Genomic DNA, 17486 nt, shown 5'->3' with positions numbered 1-17486 from the left:
GCCTGTAAAAATTGCATTTACAAAGTTCCCTGTTACAAAGGAACAGCATTATTGCCCCAACAGCACACGGTACGGAGGTCACAAGACAGAGAACTACCTAGTCTGCCTCAGTCTGACATTTCTTGCTTTTTCACAGAAATATTCTTTAACACACTTGAACAAGCACCATTAGCATGAAGGAAGTTTCCTCTGTGCAATTATATGGGTCCCACTAACAGGACATTTTGAAAACCATTTTGAAATTATTTCAAAACCAAATTTTATCCAGTTTAATTTGAATGCATGAAAACATTGCCTAAAAGTAAAAAATCTCATGTAATCAGTCTTAAAAAGAGCTTATTGGAATATATAACTCAATTATAAAACCACCAGTTGTGTATATCCCATCTGCTCAAGTCAGCTTTTGTTTCAGGATTTTGTTAAATGAAATTAAATTTCTTCTTCCAGAACTTATATTCTGGTATCAAAACTATTTTCTTGTATTTGGTGACACGACATTATTGCGCTTATTTTGTTGTCATTCTCCTGTCTTGTTTCTCCAGCGTTTTTTATGATCTTTTTCAAGTGTAATAATCTTAAGTGCTCATATTTCCTGCTCTCAGAAAACAGAATTTTGTCTATGGTAAATAGTCTTCTGTAGCCATTATTTTAATATAGTTTCTTTTTTCTTTTCTGTTTTGTACAACAGGGGCATTGTGTTAGCTGTTTCAGTAATTCTAAATGCCCTCCAGGAACAAAATCAAAGGTAATACATTCAAATCTTGCATGTAAGCAGTCTAACTACTTCTCTGTACTTCACACAAGCAAACTAGGAAAGTTTTCTTATCATAAGTAAATAATAAAAAACCCTTAACAGTGCTACCACACTATTGTGTGTGTGGCTCAGCTTCGTGAAAGAAGATTTGGGAAGGGCTGTCCCCACGTGGGTGTGCCCTTCCAGCCTGTGCAGTGGATTTTTTAGGTGAGGCTCAGCGTGCGCAGAACTGGCCCCACCATTTAAGTCCTGAGGTTCATCTGCCACGGCCGAGCGAGCTTGGACGGTGCCAGTGAAGTCCTCAGGACTAGAACCTACAGCACCCAGTATTTCCCAGGAGGTCTCCCACCCAAGTACTAGTCTGGGGCTGACCCTGCTTAGCTTCCGAGATCTGACGGGATCGGATGTATTGAATGATGCTATAAAACCTCAAGGACAAAGCTGTTCCTGGGCAAACAGCCAGGTGGTGGTGATAGGGGTGCTTGTTGGTCTCACACAGCATCCACTGCAGCAAGTACTTTAGTTGACTTCAGAGCAGCCCCACCATACCATTCTCATTAATGGTGCTTTAACATGTTGGGAATCAAAGAGAAGGTGGGGCTCTCACACCTGCACTCTTCACACATCGCGTTTTGATTCAATGTACACCAGAAACTGTGATTAAAAAAAGGAAAAAACACCCCCCCACACACACATAACACTCATTTCCTGTGTTTCCTGCTCCTTTACCTCTGTGCTGGCACATGTGATGCCCAGGAAGGAATCAGCCAGTGCACCTACGAGTCCTACGGGCTGCGGAGGGATGGTTGCCGTAGAAACTGCTCCATGGTTATCCACACGGCCAAGTGCTGCAAGGGCTACTTTGGGCCAGACTGCCAAGGTAGGATTCCTGGTCACACTGCTGGCCTGGGCCTGCCCCAGTTCAGCTACATAATGCCCAGCAGGCTGAACTTGGACAGTTGGGATAAGGGGCATGAGGACAGACCAGCTGTAAGATGGGGGAACTTGGTTGCAAGAGCTAAAGAACACAGAATATGTTATTGCTTTCCCACTCCAAATAATCTGGTTTTCAAATTTACAGCAAGTTTTAAAGTCTATGGTAGGAGCCAAGTGAATGCTATAGAGAGTAAAGGCTGACCTGCCTATAATTAAGCATAATGAGTCATAATTGGTCACCAGCTGAAACTCTTTGAAACACAGATGAGTTCAGGACAGTGACACCCCACACACCTGAGGCAGGGTGCATGCTTGCTCAGCCACATGCAAGTGCACACACCAGCAGAGTAAGCTCAGAAATTGTATTTCTGAAGAGGTGTGAGACAGTTTGAAAGGCTTTAGCTCGGCTGTTTGTTAACAGACACTAACAAACTGTGCTCCTTCATCTGTAGGGGAACAGCACTGAGGCTCCCACCAAGGCACACAGGGTCAGGAGAGGCCCAGTGACATGTAGCCCTGCCAGCTTGCTCTGTCCCAATTTCACCGACAGACACATGCAGATGCCAAGCAATTTTGGCCAGGCCAGACTGAGCCATGTTTTGGGCTCACCCTGACAACATGTAGGCACATAGATATGCACAAGTAAGGCTCAAAACAGGCAGCATCTGGGCAGTGCCATTCACATACGGGTCTGACCGAGCAAGCAGCCAGACAACAGCATCCACAACCCAGGGCTGGAAGGGTCCTCAGCTGTCCTCACATAGGAGCTATAAAAGTGTGTCAAGGAGGAGCAGGAGGCTTGCAGTAGTCATAAGTGTCACAGCTGCTTTTATGTGCCTCATCAGAGATGTTCAATGATTTTTACAGAACAGTAAATAACCACCAGTGACAATGAATAAGCATGCACTTGAGCTAAAGAGCCACTTTTTCTTTTTTTTTTTTTTTAACCTTTCAGCTTGCCCAGGGGGTTCAGAGACCCCATGCAATAACCACGGCTCCTGCGATGATGGGTACACCGGGACAGGGGAGTGCCACTGCCACAGTGGCTTCAATGGGACTTCATGTGAACTGTGTTTGCCGGGCAGATATGGCTTCAACTGCAAACGTAGGTTTAAGTTTCCTTTCCACACTGATACTGATGCCCATGCCAAGCTTAAACTATTTTGTCAGGAATGAGTTTCTAAGTAAGCCAAGAAATGCTTCCCATTTAACACCAACATTTTTCCTGGTTGCCTCTTTACACAGACATGGCACAAGTTCTCAGAAGGGAGGAGAAGGCAGTGGGTGCAGAGGCTATGGAGCTGTCTCTGTACAGCACATCCTACTCTTATATGGTACATAAGTAACAGGGAATAGAGGCAGAGCCTCCAGCAACAAGTGTTTTTAATTACAGTGCAACCTTCTTTCCCCTCCACACAAAGCTTAAGACACCATTTTAGTAATGTGGTTCTTCAAGGATTACAAGAGGCCAAGGCCATGTACTACTTCTGCAGAGAAGAAAAAGGACACCAAGAAGAAGGCAAATTGTGAAGAGGGACAGTCAAGCAACTGCTCACATAATCCGCTTCTCTGTAATTTCCTGACATAAAGCCTTCAGACAAGAAGTTAAACATTAAACCTTCCAACACAACTATGTATGATGCCTGCACTCCTCCTAAGGCACATATGATGGGGGGGTTATAGTCTAGATATTCTTGGGGTGTGTGAAAGAAAACAGGCTTGGACACCAACATTCAGGATTATGCTTACCTACAATTTATCCATTTTATAGGACACCATAATATAAACTGTGTGAGCTGTTAGCCTGAAACTCAGATTATGATATCTAAGAGAAAAAAGCTATACAGTCCCTTCTTTTTGATGTGCATTTATGTCATCTAGAAATTAAGTAACCAGGTGAAATAAACATTAAGTCAGCAACTGAAGCTCCCTTTCAGCAGGATGGGTTTTCAAAAAATCAGCTCCACCAACCCCACATCACTTTCTTCTTTAAACAACAGTATTTCAGGAAGAGGGATAAGGTAAGAAAGGATGCTACAGCATTACATTGTAAAGCAGAGAGCCATCAATAATTCCTTAAGTACTCAGCATATAAGTTATTGCAGGGCCCAAAGAGTAGGGGAGGAAACATCACCAATAGATTAAATCACCCCCTCATGCCTTGGTTTGCAGGGCACAAGGAGTAACATCTCATATATAAAAGGAACAAAAGGAATCCAAAAACTTTAGTCATAAAAATATCTAAAACTTAAAAAAAAATTACAGGTAACTTATCCGTGTTTTACAGCAAAGTTCACTAACCTCATCTCTGGCTTCCTTACTCAGCTAGACCTTCTCCCAAACAGCAGCCAAATACTCTCCCTCCACACACCTTGCTCCTCTCTGGCTTCCCTACAATTACCAGCTGCTGCTCATTAGGACTGAACCATCTGGGTCTTCAGCTGTGCCATTAACTCTTTCCTGCCACAGTCCTTTGTGGAGTTTGTTACTCCCCCATAATGCAGGTCAATACTCATTTTCATTTTCAGAGGCACATTGAACTAATGTCACTTATAAAATCATAGTACCACAGGATAAATCAGATTGGAAAGTGTTTCAGAAGGTCTCTAGTCCAACCCTCTTTTCATAACAGCGTCAGCCTTGAGCTCATATTTTTCAGGATTTATCCTGTCAGAACTTGCAAAACTCCAAGGATGGAGATTGCTCAACCACTCTGGAAAACCTGGTCCTCTGCTTGACTGGCCTCATGGTGAAAAACCATGAGGTTAGACTCATCTAAATTATTGCTGGATAATACTGGATCTAAACTGACAATCTAGGTGACATTCCTCTGAAGAAAAAATTTCCCCTTTCCCAATGGCAGCTCTGCAAGTGATCTCTCTGTGTTTATTTTCCAGCCTGCGAATGCAAGAACAATGGGCAGTGTGATGAAGGGTATTCAGGAACAGGACAATGTTTCTGTGAAACAGGATGGACTGGTCGGCTGTGTGAAACCAAGCTAGGTCTCTGCCTCCTCTCATCAGACTCTGTCACATGATGTTATGGGTTGGAAGCACTTGCAATGCAACAGATGGTTTTCATGGATGAGAGAAAGAGTTAATAATAACATCAGGAGCCATGAAAGAACACTAAGGGACTCTACTCTGGACTGTGAACAAGTCCTTTCACCCCCATTGTCTCCTCCTTTGTGATATGGAAATAGGAGTTACTACCTCCCCTGTGGAAGGTCTTTGGGATGCATGAGAGAAAGTATCACCAGGGAGCTAAGCAGACAAAAAAATATTCTTACAGGCTTTCCAGTTAGCAAGGCTGTTATGAGGGGTTCTCCTCCTGCATGAAACAAGTGCACTGTGATACAAAGAGCTCTTTCATTCCAGCTGTTCTGCCTTCTCCTCAGCTCTGCCTCCAGTGTGTTCCCCAAGCTGCTCCCCCAACGCCATCTGCACAGAGAACAAGACGTGTCAGTGCAAACCGCTGTACGACGGAGATGGGATCACATGCACAGGTGAGCTCTGTCTCGCACTCACAACAGGGAGGCAGGTTGTACCCTTTGGCACACACACGTGCATGCAGTTATTGCCCAGTATGAAATGTTGTCTATCAAACCTAAAAACTTCCACAGAGCAGCCAGTGAAACAAATTTAGAAAATACAGAGAATCAGGTTTTGCTAAATTAGCAGAGTGACTTCTCCACACTTTACCAAATCAGGACTATGAGCAAGAAGTGCACTTCAGTCAGGTTTTGAAGATAGCAAGATTTTAAGCAGGATTTAGAGATGGATTCAATGATCTTAAAAGTCTTTTCCAACCTAAATGATTCTTTGATTTTCTTTGGTCACATTAGGTAAGGTAGTTCCCTGGGAACATTGTTGCAGAAACATTTGTTCTTTCTCAGCCGGGTATCTTGCATCTTCCAAAGTCAACCCAGCCAGAAGTCTGCAGGGTGATGCTGTGTCTCTTAAATCAAGAACATCCTAACAAAGGCTTCAGATGCCCAAAGGATAACTTTAACAGAAATTCAGTAATGCCTCAGGAAACAGCCCTTTCTTTTCCCAAATAAGCATTCTAGTATTTTTAGTGTACCTCAAAAGAACTGGTGAAGATTTGTCTTTATGAAGAACATTGTCTTTAAAAGTAAACTTTACTCATTTGCTTTCTTTTTCCCATGCAGCTGCAGAACTTTGCAAACAAAACAATGGTGGGTGTCACAAGATGGCTGAATGCACACAACTCGGGGTGAAAGTCTTCTGTAGCTGCCAGAAAGGATACAAGGGAGATGGGTTTACATGCCTTCCAATAAATCCTTGTGCTGATGGGTTCAATGGAGGCTGCCATGAGCATGCCATTTGCACTGTCATGGGACCTGTAAGTAGAATTATTTCAGTCCCCAGTAGGGAAGTCTAGGGCATTTCTTCATGGTGCCAGCAAAAGTCTTTCCTCTGCCTGGTTCTCACTCTGTACCTCTCTACATCCCTGTTTTCCAAAACAACCTTTACTGAGCTCTAACCTACCTTCCACATCAGTTTGGTATCCTTTCAGCTGAAGGATGAGAAACAGTTTGATGTCTTTTCTCTGGGGAATGGGGTACCACATAAGATGGGATATTTTGCATGCATAATTTTTCTGTCCCACTCTTAGCTCTCTCTAACTGGATATCCTTATTTGCAGTAGGAGTTTGTTGGATCGAAACTAAATACACTTCGGAAGCTAAAGAGAGGGACAGACAGGGCTGGGAGAATAATGCCACTTGTTTGTCGGCTGGACACAATAAGCTCTGCAGCCACATGATACAAATTCCATGACCCACATGGTCAATGTGATTAAGGAAACTTGTGCTGGTGACTTGATCCAGCATTTGGCCTGGTGCTTTCAGAATCACCTGTCTGTTCCATTTTGGTGTCTTGCCTGAGCTGCCTTCCTAAAGTGATCTAGAAAAGTCTAATCTATTCCAGCTGTCAACCACCGCAATCCCTGGCTGTCACTGATTCCTGCTTGGTTTACAGTTCTCATTTATTACTATCAGTGAACTGTTAAATTCCTATCTTGCTTCCATGCCCAATCATTTGAATATAATTTTTATATGTTTGCCATCCACTTTTGAAAATTATGTGTCATACAACTCTCCAATGCATGTCATTAACTTTGTGGATGAAATTATGCTTTGATGTTAATTCAGCAAAGCACCCCAGTATATGTATAACCATTTTCCTTAGTTGTTAGTAGCAACTTTCCTGTTTGTCCATTACTGCTTTTATCAAGTGAAATTCTTGCAGCAATTCAGAATGTTGCTTGAAATACCAGTTTTATGTCAGCTAAGTACTTGGCTTGGCCTTTTCCATCTCTCTCTGACCAGGACAAACGTAAGTGTGAATGCAAAAATAACTACATTGGTGATGGGCTGAACTGCACCGTGATGCGGCGTCCTCTTGACCGCTGCTTGCAAGACAACGGGCAGTGCCACCCTGACGCTGACTGTGCTGATCTCCATTTCCAAGGTGAGAATGGCACACCACACACACCATCACCCCTGTGCCACTGCACTGAGGCAGTGGCAAGATCTGTAAGCCCACTCAGCCCTCTGCCTACGTCCCCTTGAAACAATGAGAAGATTACAGTTAGAATGTGTGCTTATGTACCCCACAATGCCAGATTTATGAAGCACCATGAGGGCATTCCAGGCAGGAATGTTACACCTAAGCAATCAGTCTGGTCTAACTACATTTGACAAGATTCATGGGTATTTCTATGGCACAGCTGACTCTGCATCCAGACATGAAAACCCCTTCAGGAAGATCTGGTTCTTCTCTCTTTGCAGATACCACCATCGGTGTTTTCCACTTGCGGTCCCCACAAGGGCAGTACAAAATGACGTACAAGAAGGCAAAGGAGGCCTGTGCCAACGAGTCAGCCACCATTGCTACCTACAATCAGCTGCTGTATGCCCAGAAGGTGAGGAAACCTCTCTGGGTGAGAAGATCCCTGCAGCAGACTTAGCCACAGTGTAAGAGGAGAGAGAGAAGCAAGGGGGCTGCTCTGTATTAATAAGCTTCATTTTCCCTCCTTTTCTTCACCCATGTCCAAGGGTATGTTTGGCAAGCCAACTTCTTGTTTCCAGTGATACTGGGGTAAGAGGTAGAGTCAGAACTTTAGAGAATTTTCATGTGGGGTTTTAATTATTAGCACTTTTTAAAGATATGTCCACTTCAGAACTATGCTTATTTATTTCTTTAAAGTAAGTCTCCAGGACTCTTTTCCCCAAAAACTGTTAAGTTAGCAGATGCATTTCCATATTATTTTCCTTGAGTGTGTCATAGACAACACAACGCTGATGTCAGTGGGATGAGCATCACAACGTGGGTTTGCAAGTTGGGTTTTAGAAGAGTGGGTCAGACTGACTGTCTCTTTCTCACACAATCACACCTATAGAAGGAAGAAAGACACTCACAATTTAGAGTCACCTTAAGCAAAATGTGAGTTCTCCAGCCCTGCCACCCAGCTCTTCCCCCTGTGTTTTTTCTCTTATGGCTGTGCCAACCACAGGCAAGGTACCACCTGTGCTCCGCTGGCTGGCTTGATGGTGAAAGAGTGGGCTACCCAACCGGCTTCTCCTCCCCAAACTGCGGCTCTGGATATGTTGGCATCGTGGACTATGGGAGAAGAGTCAATCTGAGTGAAACTTGGGATGTTTTCTGCTACAGGGAGAAAGGTAAGAGAGTGCATTGCCACATCCTTCTGTGCAAACAGGAGCAGCAGCCCAGATTTTGGTTCCTTTCACCAGTCACAGACTGAAACATAACACTGCAATATATTCTGCTGCTTTGTAAATTAAAAAAATAATAATAATCTGTTGCCTGAGAGTTGTTTTTCAGGCATAGGGCAGCCCAAAGCCTCCTTGGAAAAGGCATTTGTCCAAACAGCTATCTGTGTTTGTACCTTTCAGAGGTGAACTGCACCTGCAAGCCAGGCTACGTGGGGGACGGCTTCTCCTGCAGTGGGAACTTGCTGCAAGTGCTGATGTCCTTCCCAATGCTGACAAAGTTCCTGTCGGTATGGTGACGACATGCTGCTTGGTGTGGGGAGCAGAGCCAAGTGGGCTCTGGGGGTTGGACCTCAGTGTTTGCTTTAGTAGCACAGCAAACACAGGTAACCACAACTAGAGAAGCAAGTGGGAGCAGTCTAAATCTGCACCATCAAAATCAGAATTTAGTTACTACTTTTCTAATTACTGGCTCCTAAGAGTTTTCTGGATTTCATTTTTTTTTTAATTAAAATGCTGGTGTAGCTTTAGTGTAAAGGAGATTCTCTGCAACACTGCTCCTGGCTTTTTAAGCATCACAAACAGCACGGTGCTTTGGAGCTTCATTGAATTGGTACAGGGAAAAGGCAAAATGTTAAAAGGGCCCCTTTCTTGCCACTACTCAGAAAGGCATTATATGTACAAGCAGCCTCAAGGGCAACAAGGGCCCAACTTCCACAACTCAGTTTAAGATCTACTCACCAAATCAGCAGCTAAAGCTGGGTTTTAAATACAGACTTCTTTTGTAATATCATTCCAGAGATGCTTCATGGTTTTTTATACGGTCTCATCTTTTCCACTCTCCACATGGGAGCACACAATTGCTCTTTAGTAAAGCTGGGTTTTGTTTCTGCCTAGAACATCATGGCTTACTCCAACAGCTCTAGGAAGGGGAGAGAGTTCCTGCAGTACCTCACCGACCTGTCAGTGCACGCCACTCTCTTTGCTCCAAATGACAGTGGGTTAAAGGAAAATGAGGTCAGTGGGTTTGGTTTTTTTTATTCCTTCCTGGTTTTGATAACACTTTTTAAACAGCCATTATGGGTTTCTGTATCCAAGTGAAATTTAAGCTTAAAAAAAAAATCTTAGCACGATCTGACTTCTGTATAACCCCAAATAATTTAAACTATGCACCAGAAAGACGTGAATTCATTGTTTTCAATTGCCTTCCATGGTTAGGAGTGCAAGGTTATTGAATGTTCAAGTCACTACAGAGACTTTTCCATTAGGGATTTTAGTTACCCAGTTATGAAGGAGTCTGCCTGAGATGAAGTCTGTTCTGGCTTATTAACATTGAGCACAATTATTTGAAGAAAGCAGCGCACAGGTTCGGTATTTTCCACAAATACATTAAAGGCATCTGTTCCTAGCTTCATTTCTGTGCTTATCCCTTTGCTTCTTTCTTTTCTTCCTTCAATCAAACATTGTCTCAAACAATTCACATGGGTTTATGCACTGGCTCACATCGTCAAACTGTTTGGAATATCTCTGAGGCTCATCGCTTCAGGTCATCATAGAGAAGAGTAAAATCCTTTCTCCTGCTGGAATTAAGGTCCTGCCTGCTGCAGGCAGCCATCAGAGGCCAGCAGGGACCAAAGGTCCCCCTGTTCACATGAGGATTTTCGAACAGCCTCTAATGCTGCAGCACTAACAGCACTTGCTGCAGCATTAACAGCAAAGAGGGGAAAAAGGTCACAGGCACTTAGCCTACTAGTAAATCCAGAGGATTAATGAGATCCATTAACACTCCTTGTATTTTGCCCTCATTTGCAGACTCTTTCTGGGAGAGACATTGAGTATCATTTATCTAATGCCAGTATAATGTTTTATGAGGACCTGATCAATGGAACCACTCTTCTAACTCATCTAGGAGAAAAGCTCCTCATTACAAACACCAGCAGCCAGGAGCATCAAGCCCCCACTGCTGAACAGGTACCTTTTAAATAAATTTCCCATCTTCCTGCTCCCCCACCCACCCCTTATGCTATACCCTGTAACTGGGTGACACACAGTTCTGGAGAGCAATTCAATAAGGTTAGAGTGAGCAGCAACGAGAGACTGAATTCAGAATGTTCTTTCCTGCCGCCCAGAGACTGCAGGATAACAGCTGTCAAACTGAAAATTTACAAGTTTACAAATAGCCAAGCTCTGACCTGTAAAACTCAGAGGAAGCTGTTCAAGTGGCCTGCAGGAATGGCAGGATGGGGATACCAGTTTGATTCAACTATTCCCTCAGCCTAACAGGATTATGGGAGATGGCTGTGTGATAGGTGAAGAGATGAGAGCAGCTGCTTATAATTAAAGAAAGGTGTTGGCATTTGTAAAGCTTCTTAGTAACTTTCTTGAAGAGGCAGAAGACCCCAACACAGCCTTGCTCAAAGCAAAAGCAGACAAAAGAAAGGTTTGCACTTTTTATTACTATTTTACTGGGGTTTAAATACTAAAATTTAAATTCTTTTTGCAATTGGAAAGTATTTTTTGACATGTTAGATAAATGCATCCTTTGAAAACACACTCAACTTCTCCTCTGTTATTATGAAAATACTTCTCAAGTGTTTCAAATGACCTCTGTGACAGTGATCCCTTGATACTGGGGCTGAGGCTGCTGTGGGTGATGCTGCATACAGGAATGTAAAAATAAGAAGTTCTGCATCTGCAGGCTTGCAGTTAAAACATGCTCTAGAGAATGGTGCCAAACATACCAACAAGGGCTAGGGGCAGATTTTCATGGAAAGAAAGGTGCAGCAGGAAGAGGTGCAGACAGCCAAGCACCCATCTGTTCCAGCATACACATTTGGAGCCCACAGACCTTTCCCTAGGATCCTGGAAGGGCAGCACAGGGGTGAGGGAGAGGGAGGACATGAGATGACTCCCACATTGCTCTGCATTGACACCACACTGAGCCCCTTCCCCCCTGGGTGCAGAAAGCTGCTGTAATGCTCCAGCAGCACTGTATCACCTCATGCCAGGGGCAAGGGAAGGCAGCAGCTTCTGGTTCTGCTCACTGAGGAGAAACCACTTTGCTAGGATGCAGCTGGAAGCAGAGTTTGTAATAGTGCAGATGTCTATGAACCTAGTCTCCCAAAACACAAATGCAAGCTGGAGAGACTCAGGACCAGCCCAAAGCAGTCAAGGACTCCCACTGTCAGCAGAGTTTAGAGAAATTTTGGGTTGGCAATGACTGATCCTGTCCTGATAACCTGCCAAATGGGGCCACCAAATAAACCATGGGCAGCAGTTCCCAATCGGTGCTGACCCAGCTCTCTCAAGCCAGAAAACTCAAGTGGCACAGAAAGCAGCTGTCAGGCATTCAGGAGTAACAGCACTCCTAGGCAGAGCTCGGCAATTGTCCAAGCATCACAAAACCCTTTATTTAGAAAGATAAAAATGAAAAAAATAACAGGACAATGCCTGAAGGCAATATGCAGGTTATGATGATGGCAACTTGACACACAGGAGAGCCATGACCAGGCTGGGCCCATCCCTGGCTGATGTCCAGGAAGGCAGCGGCGTAAGCCCCCATGTATTTTTTCTCTCTGAGTGTCAGAACAGAGGTGGGAAGTAGTCTTAATGTTTATTTCAGTCTCAAAGGAAGAAGGGTCAAAGCTCAGCTCTCATTCCTCTTTCTCCTGGCAGAATGAGATCCGGTATGTGGACAGAAGTGCTATCGTTGAGTGGGATATAATTGCTTCCAATGGGATAATCCACATTATTTCAGAACCTTTAAAGGCTCCACCAGAACCTGTAAGTACATAGTGATTTAGTTTTTTGAGGTGGTGGGAGGTGGCAGTGGCTTATATCATCCTAAACTCATTGCTGACATTCATATATTTCCAGTTTCCCTGCCATATTTGCAGTCTTCAGCTTAAAGGTTACTTTCAAAGAGAACTAGAAGTTGGAAAAACATGCTAGTGAAGCTTATTCAAGATATCTGAACAATTTTTCCCCACATTTATAAATTTTTTTACTGTATATAAAATAATGGAGCTCATGTTTGTAATGAAGATTTTATAAAGCTCCATTTTCATTCTTCAAAAAAGACCTTTCAAGCTTATAAGGAACATTGTTTACTCTTGCCTCGATGTTCTTTCCAAAGCAAAACAACAAGGCATTTTGAAAATAGATATTTTTTGCCTGCACAAATTCCTGCAGAGGTCCCAGTTATCCAGCTATCTCCTTGGTGCACAAGCTTAATCCTGTTCATACCCTATTTCTCACCTTCACTGTTCTGAGTAACCCTTTCTCCTTTACCAACCAGCTTGCTATGTGCAGCCCAATTGCTAGAAGCCTGCACGATCTCTGTTCACAAAAACCTCTCTCAGCCTACAATTCTCAGAAGTAGGAAACTGCACACTGGGGTAAAAGCAAAAATTGCTGCCTGCAAATGATTCAAAATAATAGGCAATTTCTGTGAGTCACAGCAGCAAGATACTGCATTCTTTATAATACCTTTCACACGCTAGAGGGCAACTAAATGTTTTCCAGTAGTGAGCTGTCCAGCTACACCATATAAATTGTTTTCTTAAAAAGAAGAGAGGATATCTATTAAGACAACAATATGATTTTTTTAGGGTAAGTTTAGTAATTTTTTTCCTAAGTAGGAGGCCACAGAGCTAATGCATCACATGAAAAGCAATACAAACCTCCCAATGGCTTCCAGACCCTCCTCACCTCCCAGAATGTCACCAAAGAGCACAATGCTTTGGGGACACTGCACCCTGAATGGTTGCCCTGGGACCCCTAAAGCTGACCACTATCCCAAAACTGTCAGTCACCTCCATGATACCTGCCTGTCAGGGCACAGAACTGCAGAAAGCAAACCAAAGTTAGTGTCTAAAAGCATTTCTTCCCTTCAGATTACATCCAGAGCATGCATGATTTTTTTTCATTGCCTCACCTACATACATATTTATGAAAATATTTTTTTAAATTATTTAGGGTCACATGAATTGGCACTTCATTTGCTTGACTGAAGAATGATTTCAAGATAAAGGCTTTGCATGTGCTGGGGCAAAAGGACCTACGGAAGGCAGGTGCTGGGCTACTGGCAGAGCCAAACCCAGCCCTGAGACCCCTCTGCACAGGCCACAGCCCCTTTGACCAGTGATGAGATGGGCCCAGGTCTCAGACGCAGTTTGGCTTGAGCCTTGGTGAGCAGGGCTCAGAGGATGGTATGGCTGCTGACAGCTGGCAATAACCAACATCTCCCCAGCACACAAAGCAGTGGGGAATGAGCCTGAACCCATGCAAAGCTCTCTAGACTTTTTAAGACAAGTTTCCAAAGCAGCTCAAGCAAATTTGGTAATCCTTTCTCTTCCCCAAGGGAGGCTTCAGTCACATTGTAGCCCCTGTTGCTACTTTAAAAAACAAGACCAGAAAAGATGCTTTAGGCATTCTTCAAAGCTTTCAACTTCAAAACCATAAAGAAGATGAAACTGCACTGGAAGCAATGTCCAGTAACGCCAAAAAATCTACCTGAAAGGAGGTTGTAGCAAGGTGGAGGCCAGTCTCTTTTCCCAAATAACAGGGCAAGAAGAAATTACCTTAAGTTACATCAGGGGAGGTTTAGATTGAATATCAGGAAAAAATTCTTCATGAAAAGGGTTGTCAAACATTGGAAAAGGCTGTCCAGGGAAGTGGTAGTCACCATCTCTGGAGGGCTTTAAGATATGTAGATATGGCCCTTCCAGACATGGTTTAGAGGTGGACTTGGCCATGCTGCATTAATCAATAGATTTGATCTTTTTCAACCTAAAGAAGTCTACAATTCTATCAAAAGACCACATTTAACTGTCTCTAGGGTACATGTAACCAACAAACTCAAGCACAAGAGCGGTCCAAGATTAGGGCACATCTCTAAGGGATGCTGCATGGGCTTGGGTGTTGGAAGGTGACCAGTGCCCACCCATAGCTCACTCACCCTCTTGCTTGCTTCCAGGCTCTTCTCCATGCCAGTACTGGGACAGGAATATTCTTTGGCTTCTGTCTAGTTACTGGAATTGTGGCTCTTATTGGATATTCTTACCTCAGGTTCAGGAAGAGAAACACAAGCTTCCAGCACTTCAAGGTAGGTGGCAGACATGAACACAAAGCAGGAGGGGCTTTGCCAGACCCCTTGCACCTCCCAAATTCACAACCTCCAGTTTCTCTGTGCCTTTTGTTAAGCTAGGGACACTCCCCGTCACTTCCCACTTGAACTGAGACATAGAGAGAGTGGGGAAGGCTTCCATACTTGGGCACAAGCTTACATTTGCCCCCAGACATCTCCACCCAGGGTGCCCAATGGGCTCCTGCCTGCACGGGAACTTCCAACACCAAGGGCTGGCTAAAAGCTTATTTAACTACACCACACCAGTGCAGAAGCCTTTGCCTCACCAGAGAGATCACCCTTAGGAAAGCAGGTAATTACAGCATTGCTAATCATTTTATTGCTCTGGAGGTTGAAATGTTTGATAGGAAAAAAGCCAGACTCCAAAGAAAAGCAAACTTAAATGACTGCAGGACTGAAAAGTGCAGGGTTTATACTGATGCACTGTCATGCTTAATTACTCCTAACTAACTTTACTATCCTCACATAGCACCACAATAACGCCAAACTAGCCAGCAACAGCCAAGCTTCTCAGACATGAGGGATGACAAAAAAAAATGTTACAGAATACACAAGAACCAACCCAAAAGAAAGTCTATCTAGAAATAAACAGAAATCCCTTCCTGTTACAGCCCCTGCTTGTAACATGGATCATCTTCTAGAAACAAAACACAGGACCAGGGAAAACACCTGTATTTATATATAGTTGCAATGAGAGCACTTAAGACCAATCAGGTATTTTTTACCCCAAGCACAATGTCAGGGCCACATTTCCTCCCCCATTCTTTGCTGAGGCTTGAAAATAAGGAGAGAGAGGAAAAGCAGTGTTAAGTGGCGTGAGATAATACACCAACCACCCAAAATACAGTTCATGCTCAGAAACACTGATTTAGATGATAAAGCCAGTTCAGTCACAACACCACACCAGCTAGTAGTGAAGCTTAAGTGCCCCACTTAATGTATAGGAGGAAGAGGATGAATTTTAAGCAGGCTTATGTGCTTTTGTGCAGTCAAAAGATGACACTGACACAACATCACTGGAAAAGTCACGGCCTTCAAATATCACCAACCCCTCATATGAAAGTTCTTCTGCACAGACTCCACCAGAACCTGCTTATGATCTCTTCTCAGTAAGTGTTTATTTTGGTTTGAGATTGAGAAACTACTAATACAAGGTTAAGAGGGGGTGACTTTCTGAAAGGAAAATGTCTAGTTGGAAAAAAGAGAAATTAATTCACAAAAACAACGTATGTTCCTGGCTTTCCCGTTTCATCAATGCTTGGAATTGGGTTGTCTCACATGTAGCAAAATTAAGGCTGTGGTCTACAGCTGTATACCAAGTCCATCTTCAAAGACAGCTGGATTAAACTGGACTTCAAATGCTACTGGATGACAATGACGTCTATACAAACTTTAAAAGCCTTCTGTCTCCTTGGTGCAAATACAGCTGAGTGCCATGCTAGCACTTCAAAGAATCTGAAACACAAGGGGATGGGGGATGGGAGTCAAGGATAGGAAGGGTGACTAAAGTCAGGGTATCTGAGTAGCTTCAGGGGTCTAACTTAGCAATACCCTCATGTATACACAGGGTCTAGAATCAAATAGACCGTTTTGCATCCAGTAAAAATTCTTGTTTAGTGCAAAAGTGTTGGGTGCCAACTCTGTCATCTGTGTGGACAAATTTGCCAAAAAATTACTTCAGTTTCTTAACACAATGTTCAAATCTGATTTTCTTTTTATTCTATTTTATAGGATTCAGATGACCAACAGCTTGTGATGAGTGGTCCTCATGATCAGAATTAAAGACTGAATTAGTCAGTTATTAAACACATTTCTATTTACACTTACTGTGAAAAAACCAAGCACTTACACGTTACAGGGAATAAAATCTTGTTACACAAAACCAAAAGAGCACAGCTTTGTATAAGATGCAATCTAAATAGCTCAGTTACCCATCTCAGAAGTGTTGGCTGTATCTGAGCAATACCAATGAAGAGTGCTAAATGCAAGATTGAGTCTCAACAAACCTAACCAGAACCAGACTCCTCTTGGGGAAAAGCAGATAACTTTCACTAGCCTGTTTTTTAACTCCTTTTATTCTCCTTCATAGACTTTAAAAGAGCCACAAACATACAGGGCTGCTAACTTGGCAAATATCCTAAATTTCTTAGTACTCCAGGTCTGTGCTTTCCTTGGGCTCAGTTACAAGTGTGAAACAGAACATGCGCTAAATCTCTATTTTTAAACTGAAAGGATTTTTTGCCAGTGTACTTTCAAGATGTTCAGCAGCAGGAAACACAACCATCCTGTCTGCCCCATTTGCCTCCTCAGGCTTTTCTGTCTTGAACTTGGCTGTGTTTTCTTTACATCTCACCTCATTGTACAAACGAAGTAGTTGATGAGGCAACTGTAGCAGGAAATGCAGGAGGTATGAGAGTATTCAAATGGCAATGTTCACCTGAACGAATTTTGGGGCAAGTGGACAATGAATACGAACATCCTCGTACCATGCAATGCCTACATTCAGCTTTTAGTTCTGAGAGGAGCAGAAGCTGCTTCTTCACATACTGCATATTTATAAAGCACAGCAATAACAGCTGTGACTGCCACCACACTATTAAAAGTGAATCAAGTTTGAGTTTGATTCACTGTTGTTTCCTTCTATCAAAATATTAATATCATAGTGATACAGTGAGAATACAAGAAACTATAAAATAGCACAAAAAGGGGAAGATTTTCTTGCTGGCAGCAGCAACATCCCCCTAATTCGAGGGGGGCATGAGGTGGTGCCGCCCCAGGATGCCTATTGTCAGAACAAAGTATGCAGGCAAATCCAGGGTTGTTGATGCAGCTTTCAAGCACGACAAAGGGAATATAATCTGTAAATACAGCTGGATGAAACAGACAGGCTG

The 17486-nt window shown here is 43.2% G+C and overlaps 1 protein-coding gene across 1 annotated transcript in view; it reads left to right on the top strand.

Annotated features, from left to right (window-relative positions):
* Positions 1-17212, top strand: part of STAB2 (stabilin 2) — an 83471-nt gene extending 66259 nt beyond the window's left edge. Inside the window, exons 54-69 of the mRNA XM_071551065.1 lie at positions 689-745; positions 1511-1634; positions 2646-2795; positions 4588-4692; positions 5088-5195; positions 5862-6055; positions 7044-7185; positions 7506-7639; positions 8231-8396; positions 8631-8737; positions 9345-9464; positions 10260-10418; positions 12123-12230; positions 14425-14553; positions 15585-15704; positions 16327-17212. Coding sequence (XP_071407166.1) covers positions 689-745; positions 1511-1634; positions 2646-2795; positions 4588-4692; positions 5088-5195; positions 5862-6055; positions 7044-7185; positions 7506-7639; positions 8231-8396; positions 8631-8737; positions 9345-9464; positions 10260-10418; positions 12123-12230; positions 14425-14553; positions 15585-15704; positions 16327-16377 — 1974 coding nt within the window. The 3' untranslated portion in view covers positions 16378-17212. The remainder of the gene's footprint in view (positions 1-688; positions 746-1510; positions 1635-2645; positions 2796-4587; positions 4693-5087; positions 5196-5861; positions 6056-7043; positions 7186-7505; positions 7640-8230; positions 8397-8630; positions 8738-9344; positions 9465-10259; positions 10419-12122; positions 12231-14424; positions 14554-15584; positions 15705-16326) is intronic.
* The last annotated feature ends 274 nt before the right edge of the window (positions 17213-17486 follow it).

Source organism: Pithys albifrons, chromosome 3, assembly GCF_047495875.1.
Source record: "Pithys albifrons albifrons isolate INPA30051 chromosome 3, PitAlb_v1, whole genome shotgun sequence".
Lineage (NCBI taxonomy): Eukaryota > Metazoa > Chordata > Aves > Passeriformes > Thamnophilidae > Pithys > Pithys albifrons.
Note: the sequence above shows the minus strand (reverse complement) of the source record. Positions and strands in the feature narration are given on the sequence as shown.